Source organism: Onychostoma macrolepis, chromosome 07 (genome assembly GCF_012432095.1).
Source record: "Onychostoma macrolepis isolate SWU-2019 chromosome 07, ASM1243209v1, whole genome shotgun sequence".
Classification (NCBI taxonomy): domain Eukaryota; kingdom Metazoa; phylum Chordata; class Actinopteri; order Cypriniformes; family Cyprinidae; genus Onychostoma; species Onychostoma macrolepis.
The window spans coordinates 33,591,437-33,600,109 of NC_081161.1; the positions used below are offsets into that span (position 1 = coordinate 33,591,437).

The 8,673-nt window shown below is 37.1% G+C and overlaps 1 protein-coding gene across 1 annotated transcript; it reads right to left on the minus strand.

Annotated features, from left to right (window-relative positions):
- Positions 1–4,276: 4,276 nt before the first annotated feature.
- On the minus strand, positions 4,277–8,444 carry hmgb3a (high mobility group box 3a). The gene is made up of 5 exons (XM_058780777.1): positions 8,297–8,444; positions 6,263–6,471; positions 6,011–6,150; positions 5,530–5,704; positions 4,277–5,437 (listed from the first exon to the last, which is right to left on the minus strand). Exons 2-5 carry the CDS (start codon positions 6,410–6,412, stop codon positions 5,261–5,263), a joined length of 642 nt encoding a protein of 213 aa, XP_058636760.1. The 5' UTR covers positions 6,413–6,471; positions 8,297–8,444; the 3' UTR covers positions 4,277–5,260.
- Between the last annotated feature and the right edge of the window lie 229 nt (positions 8,445–8,673).

The window sequence follows — 8,673 nt, forward strand, 5'->3', positions numbered from 1 at the left end:
CTACACAGCATTTGAACATTGGATTTACAAAAAATCTTTTCAGGTTTAAGAAGTGTTTCAACATTGCATCAACTACTGATGAACACATTCATTTTTATTTGAATTATCACTCAGTAGGTTATTTAACCATCTTTTATTATGTATTATTGAAAGGCTTTTGTCTTTCAAACTCATTAAAATGCACAAATTCTCGTTATTTCTTATTTGCAGACATTCTCAAACTTTTTGTCATCTGAATCTGGGGGGGGGGGGTCAATCAGCAATTCTGTAAAAGACAATATCTCCCTTTGAATTGAACTTTGAGCGTCATAACTGCAGATGTTGTTTATGCTCAAACAGCAACATTACACACTAACTAAAGTTTAAAAAAACAGGTGAAATCATAATCAGTGACCCCTTTAAGTACCCCTGAGATTTTAAAATAAATATTTTAATAGTTAAGTATCACATTTGCATGTTCATGGTTCTCTGACATTGGTTAATGGTCATATGGCGTGCAGGTAAACATAAACTATTTCTTCTTTTTTAGTAAGTGAATTATTTTGATTGTTATTTTAAAATGATTTATTTTAATTTTACATTTTTATGACTGAATTACATGTTTGTCTTTCATTAAACTCATAAATCCCCTGCAGTTCCTTTATGAACCCCAGTTTGTGAAACTTGATGTAATATATAATGTTTAATGCACTTCATGTTGTTAATTACAGTGAAAGGAATATATTTTCTCAGTCTTTGTATTTTGACATAATTATGGTACAAGATTATCCTGTTTAAATCAATTTGATAAACGTGTTAGGTCAAAAGTAATCCAAAAGTAATCTGATTATATTACCTAAAATGTGTAATGTAATGGATTACGTTACTGACTACAATTTTTGTCATGCAATTTGGAATCAGTAACGGATTACAATTTGTAAGTAATTACCCAGCTCTGCAAATAATTATATATATATATAATATACATACAGTGGTGTGAAAAAGTGTTGGCCCCCTTCCTGATTTTTAATGTTTTTGCATGTTTGTCACACTTAAAAGATTCAGATCATCAAACTAATTTTAATATTACACAAAGATAATGCACGTAAATACAAAATGCAGTTTTTAAATGATGATTTCATTTATTAAGGGAAAAAAGCTGTCCAAACCTACCTGGCCCTACATGAAAAATTAATTGTCCCATCCTATTAAATCATGAAAGAACTGTGATTAACCACATTATTTTAGAAAGCTGGGTTAATTTTCACTAGCCAAACCCAGGCCTGATTACTGCCAGACTTGTTGAATCAAGAAATCACTTAAATAGAACCTGTCTGACAAAGTGACGCATGTTTAAAGAGCAACACATCATTCCGCGATCTTAAGAAATTCATAAACAGAGAAACAAAATAGTTTACATGTATCAGTCTGGAAAGGGTTATAAAGCCATTTCTAAGGCTTTGGGACTCCAGCAAACCATGGTCAGAGCCATTATCCACAAATGGGGAAAACTTGGAACAGTGGTGAACCTTCCCAGGAGTGGCTGGCCTACCAAAATTACTCCAAGAGTACAAAGACGACTCATCCAGGAGGTCATAAAAGAACCCAGAACAACATCAATTAAGGTCAGTGTTCATGATTCAACAATAAGAAAGAGACTGGGCAAAAACAGCATCCATGGAAGAGTTCCAAGGCAAAAGCCATTGCTGACCAAAAAGAACACAAAGGCTCATCTCACATTTGCCAAAAAATATCTTGATTATCCCCAAGACTTTTGGGCAAATATTCTGTGGACTGATGCGACAAAAGTTGAACTTTTTGGAAGGTGTGTGTCCCGTTACATCTGGCGTAAAACCAACACAGCATTTCCTAAAAAGAACATCATACCAACAGTCAAACATGGTGGTGGTAGTGTGATGGTCTGGGGCTGCTTTGCATGACTTTAGAAAGGCAGTTCATGCTCGAAAACCCTCCAATGTGGCTGAATTACAACAATTCTGCAAAGAAGAGTGGGCCAAAATTCCTCCACAGCGCTGTAACAGACTCATTGCAAGTTATTGCAAACGCTTGATTGCAGTTGTTGCTGCAAAGGGTGGCACAACCGGTTATTAGGTTTAGGGGGCAAGCACTTTTTCACACAGGGCCATGTGGGTTTGGATTTTGTTTTCCCTTCATAATAAAAAACTTAATTTAAAAACTGCATGTTGTGTTTACTTGTGTTATATTTGATTAATATTTAAATTTGTTTGATGATCTGAAACATTATAGTGTGACAAACATGCAAAAAAATAAAACATCAGGAAGGGGGCCAACACTTTTTCACACCACTGTATACATACATACAGGTGCATCTCAATAAATTAGAATGTTGTGGAAAAGTTCATTTATTTCAGTAATTCAACTCAAATTGTGAAACTCGTGTATTAAATAAATTCAGTGCACACAGACTGAAGTAGTTTAAGTCTTTGGTTCTTTTAATTGTGATGATTTTGGCTCACATTTAGCAAAAACCCACCAATTCACTATCTCAACAAATTAGAATATGGTGTCATGCCAATCAGCTAATCAACTTAAAACACCTGCAAAGGTTTCCTGAGCCTTCAGAATGGTCTCCCAGTTTGGTTCACTAGGCTACACAATCATGGGGAAGACTGCTGATCTGACAGTTGTCCAGAAGACAATCATTGACACCCTTCACAAGGAGGTAAGCCACAAACATTCATTGCCAAAGAAGCTGGCTGTTCACAGAGTGCTGTATCCAAGCATGTTAACAGAAAGTTGAGTGGAAGGAAAAAGTGTGGAAGAAAAAGATGCACAACCAACCGAGAGAACTGCAGCCTTATGAGGATTGTCAAGCAAAATGGATTCAAGAATTTGGGTGAACTTCACAAGGAATGGACTGAGGCTGGGGTGTCAAGGACGTGTCAAGGCTACAGTTGTCGTATTCCCCTTGTTAAGCCACTCCTGAACCACAGACAATGTCAGAGGCGTCTTACCTGGGCTAAGGAGAAGAAGAACTGGACTGTTGCCCAGTGGTCCAAAGTCCTCTTTTCAGATGAGAGCAAGTTTTGTATTTCATTTGGAAACCAAGGTCCTAGAGTCTGGAGGAAGGGTGGAGAAGCTCATAGCCCAAGTTGCTTGAAGTCCAGTGTTAAGTTTCCACAGTCTGTGATGATTTGGGCTGCAATGTCATCTGCTGGTGTTGGTCCATTGTGTTTTTTGAAAACCAAAGTTACTGCACCAGTTTACCAAGAAATTTTGGAGCACTTCATGCTTCCTTCTGCTGACCAGCTTTTTAAAGATGCTGATTTCATTTTCCAGCAGGATTTGGCACCTGCCCACACTGCCAAAAGCACCAAAAGTTGGTTAAATGACCATGGTGTTGGTGTGCTTGACTGGCCAGCAAACTCACCAGACCTGAACCCCATAGAGATTCTGGGGTATTGTCAAGAGGAAAATGAGAAACAAGAGACCAAAAAATACAGATGAGCTGAAGGCCACTGTCAAAGAAACCTGGGCTTCCATACCACCTCAGCAGTGCCACAAACTGATCACCTCCATGCCACGCCGAATTGAGGCAGTAATTAAAGCAAAATTAAACAATGTATTTAATACACGAGTTTCACAATTTGAGTTGAATTACTGAAATAAATTAACTTTTCCACAATATTCTAATTTATTGAGATGCACCTGTATATATATTAACACAACTGCTGTTGATTACGAGTTGTTGTATAATAATGTGCTTATTAGACATTTAGAAAATAAGCCAGAAGTTTCCTTCAAGAGTTCCTACAATGAAGAACTTTTAGTTTGAGATCAAACTGAAAATCAGGGATTCATAGACTAACTTTTGATGATTTAGAGACCATAGTGGACCACAAGGACTTCATTACACAGGGTCTGGTTGCCCCAAACTGGACTTTTGAGTGCCTTGTCTAAGTGTAGTACAGTACATTTGCAAACCGTGACGCAGCTGAGGCTATTGTTTTTAAAGTGATGAATAATTATTTAATTTGAAACTATTGCTTATGTTGAAGAAAGAAGTATATATAAGCTTATTTCAGTATCATTAGGTGCAAGAGCCACTGCTATCATTGCTATAACTTTCAAACTTTTAAAAACTTTAGTTAAGGATCTATGGCTGAAGGTGGCCAAAATCATTCCTACACCTATTTTTGTAAGTTTTTCAATAAATCTTGTGCATACAATATGCTAGATATTGTCATCAAGGTCCATTCATGCTGGATTCTCTCTCATATGTTCTTGGTCTACATACAGACATACTCGCCACAAATAAAAATGTTTCAATTTAATTGCAAACCTCAAACATATAAAATAAAAATCAAAGATACAGATAAGTACAGGTTTATCATCAGCGTTGTTTCTTACTTTATATTCAACAAAAAAATAAGTATTAAACTAGGGATGCACAGTATATCAGTGACCACATCGATACTGGCCAGTATTGACATTTTATGTTTACATATTATCAGGGCTGATTTTTTTTCAATGCTAACTTTATATTTTTTAATGCCAGATTTATACCAGCATTTTACACAAATCAGTATTTCTATAGTGCATTCCTAGATCACACAACAGTTAATATATAGGAAAGATAATACAATTATCTTTCCTACATTGATCATGGATGTGCTAATATATCATGTAGTATAGTAAACAACATATAGCGCACATCCCTGCAACAGGACTAACTGACGTGCTGGTGGCAACTGCTCTTTTGCACTGATTTTTTTCCTAAATTAGACAAGGAAGAGGAAGCTAATGATTTAGCATGAAATGTCCGATATCGGTGCACAGTTCCAAACTATGACACCTTTCCACATGCAACATACTACAATCATAAACAATATCTACTCAATGTCAACCATATACAGAGCTACACACTCAGGAGCCTCTTAAACAAACCAACAAAAAATATATATAGGTCAGGGATTTACATATACAGGAAGGGTATTACAAGTTTAAAGGCCTTTTGTTATACAATTGGTAAAAGGATACAAAGATGGGCTAGGAAGACACTGGGCTACCATGATGAAGTGAGATCTTGACATGTGCACATGCGCTCACACGCACACAAAGCTGGAAGTAAGAAACTGTGATACGAAGTCTCTCACCAACAGCACACAAAACACTCCACCTCTATTAAAACAACAATGGAGCTATGAAAGACCACCAGTGTATTCCGTATCTACTGGACTTTAATGGGGGAGAAATAGTTATTATAATCATAACTGATAAAACACACAAAAACGACAGTCTATTCATCGTCATCATATTCATCATCATCCTCTTCTTCATCTTCTTCCTCCTCGTCATCCTCTTCATCATCCATATTGCTCTTCATCATGGGTTTTGGAGCCATACAATTCCCCATCATTCCCATACCCATGGACACACCGCCAGCCTTGCCCTTCGTCTTGTAGTCCGCAACATCCTGTACAAAGAGGAAATATTGTTATATTTCAAAACACTGGAATTGGGATATTTTACATGATGTACTACTGAAGCATCTAGATCGAGACTTGCCTTTTGATACTTGTCCTTCAACTTGTTGGCCTTTATCAGAAAGGGCTGTTTGTTGGAATCTGTGAGGCCGTTCCACATCTCGCCAAGTTTTTTGGCCACATCTCCGATACCCAAGCTTGGATACTGAGCCTTGATTTGTGGACGATGTTCCGAGCAGAACAGGAAAAATCCAGAGCTGTTGATCATAAAAGGTGACAAAATGAAGTTATTCATCAACATTTGTAAGATAATGCTTTATAAGCAATAATGTGATATGTTGTGAATATTTTTATTTTAAACTATTTTAATAATTAAAAAAAAATATATAACTATCATTCAGAACCTCTACATAATAAATCATTAAAATGCCAGAATATTAGAATGTAAGGCAAGATAGCAATAAAAACCCTTTCTGCCAGTATCAAATTAATAAAATATCCTTCATAATAACTGCATAAACACAGTTTTAATAATTGAGCTAATGTGTGTCAGGGCTACTCACGGTGGTCTCTTGGGTGCGTTGGGATCCTTCTTTTTGCCTCTCTTGCCTCCAGGCATGTAGTGCATCATCTCTTGATCATAACGCACCTTATCCTGTTTGGCCATGTCATCAAACCTGGATTTCTCTTTAACGGACATCGCCTACACAACAAATCAAGAGCGTTTTCCACTGAGAATATGAAAGTACTTCTGCATTGCTTTATTTCAATCATTTGAGTCAAATAATATTAGAACATTTATTTTCAAATCTAACCTTCCATCTTGCAGAGCATCTTTTGGAGAATTCTGAAAAGCTGACTGGAATCTCGGGGCTTTTCTTCTTGTGCTCCTCTCTGCATGTCTGAACGAAGTAGGCATAAGCAGACATCTTGCCCTTGGGCTTCCTGGGGTCTCCTTTTGCCATTTTTGTGAGATGAGAGGGGCCTATGTCCAATAAAGTCTTCTCTTGTGCTGTATTTTTATCTAAAATGATAGGGAATAAAGAGCATAAAACAACAGAAAAAAATTAATAAATACATTTTTGGTAAGGTGTGGCTATCAAAAACTGATTAAAACACAAAGTTACCCATTGTACTTTTGTTTTTTAAATAGTACAAAATTTCTTACATCAGTGGGGTGCAGGGCTTATTAGACTAAGATGATACACAAAGGGAATTCCAGACCCGTCCTTCTTGCATGGGGGATGTGAACTGATTATTAATGAGACTGATTTGGTGTTCACAGCCTTTTTTTTAACAATACACCAATTAACAATACACCTTTTATTGTTTGTTATTATTAGCAAAAGTTTGGACAACTCTACTGCACAGACATGAATTTCATTCATACACAGTCTTATAGGTTATATAGCAGCACACATGTGAAGACGGTGGTGGTAGCCTATAAAAGTAGTCACTAAAAACAGAAAGGCCATCAGCAAGAATAATTCAACATCCTTCACATAAATGCATCCTCATGACAGAAACTGTTCTTTATTTTTGCAAATCTTTTTCACCTTATTAATATTTAATTTTGAGCTCAATTACTATTCTTGGTTTAAAAGTGTGCATTACAGCGTTCTGCCTGTTTACAAGCATATAGAGGCTGTTATATATAGTAACTGGTATAAGCTCTGCCTCGCGCTGCTGTTCTTCATTCATTAAAATGGCTTCTTTGCAGAGCGAGCAAACAGATGGGTTGACCGTGCAACAAAGCAATACACACCCCCTCGGGTTTAAAAGACGATTCTAGCGACCCAAGGGCTCTAATTAAAAGAAAAACATGTTTATCAACTAAAATAAATGTTGTACTTTTAGTTTAAAATGACTGTTAAAGGCTGTCAGGTCATATTTTGGCGTGTTTAACTGTTTTTCTAAGTTGAGCCCTAGCTGTCGCTTGGCGCAGTGCTGCCTTAACAAAGACTACAGCCAGCCATTGCCTATGCGAGTATATCCAGCGCAACTGTCAAGCTGAAAAAGATGATAAATCGCGATGCACTGTCTTTATTTTAATACAAAGACTTAGAGATAGACATTCCAGGGCGAAAACGAAAGGAACGGGCGGTTTTGCAAATAAAATGTATGTTTTTTTGTCTGAAATTATCCCGTCCTTGCTACGTGAAGGAATAGCTGCTCGTCAATGGTCTCAATCGCCAGCCATTTTAATACACGGCAAGCGCGCTTGTTTAAGTTGGAAAAGGAAAAATGCAATAACATGTTTCTAGCGCGTATACACATGCATACTTGACATAATAAGATAGAGAGCAAAGAATAATTGCGTAAGCGAATGATCTCGGAGACAAAAAAGTTTATTACGTGAAGATGTAATCGAAATCGGTCTGTATAGAAGAAGGCAGGGTGGTTCATAGACAGGACATAGCGAGCCATATTCAGCAGCGATGCGCGTCAAGAATACAGTCCGGGGAAAAAATCAGTTTAATAACTTTTAATCTTTCAGTTAAAGGAAATGAAACCATTATTAGTGCTGATAACAGCACATCAGAAAATTGCGCTTGACCTCTAAAAATAGTTTGATTTTGTTCACATTTCTGTGATTTATTAGAAACAGGCAATATATCTCAGAAAGACCAAATGCAAAAATTGGCAAACTGCAAATATACATAACTCCTTTTTGACCTTCACATATGAATGCATTTATAAAAAAAAAATCACATTTAATCTGTTTTAGGGGAATAAACGTTAGTTTCACGTTTCATTTAAAAAAATATATAAATGTGTATAAAATGATACATTTGAGCTAAAAAAATAAGTGGAATGTGTTGTGTTAAATATTAGACGGTTTTCCGTACCTGTGTTGTTGAGTTGATTGAAATCTCGCCACTGTCTTCCCTTCTCTCTCCTCTTTAAACCCCATGCGCTCAGCCTCGCGCTAGCTCAACACGAGACCGGCCTGATTGGCTAGGCAGTCTCGCCGATTCAAAACAACCTCCATTCCTCGCCATTGGGCAGCGCTACATGCACATCTAGCGACGCTTCTTCCAGATTGGTCCTGGCGTGGGTTTTCGTATGCCCAGCCTCTTTACTTTTGAGGATGCTTAGAGAACTTAGACAGAAAAACTCTGGGCTTCAGTTCGTGTGCCTTTTAAGTTTAGTACCAATATATAACACTTTGTCAGAGTGGATTTAGAGGATGCTTGGTAAACCTGCAAAGGGATAAACACCAGGC

Coding starts and splice junctions, on each gene's coding strand:
- hmgb3a (XM_058780777.1), bottom strand. CDS start 6,412: ATGGCAAAAGGAGACCCCAGGAAGCCCAAGGGCAAGATGTCTGCTTAT. Junction 5,705..6,010: donor AACGCACCCAAGAGACCACC/GTGAGTAGCCCT, acceptor TATGATCAACAG/CTCTGGATTTTTCCTGTTCT. Junction 5,438..5,529: donor TGAAGGACAAGTATCAAAAG/GCAAGTCTCGAT, acceptor CTCTTTGTACAG/GATGTTGCGGACTACAAGAC.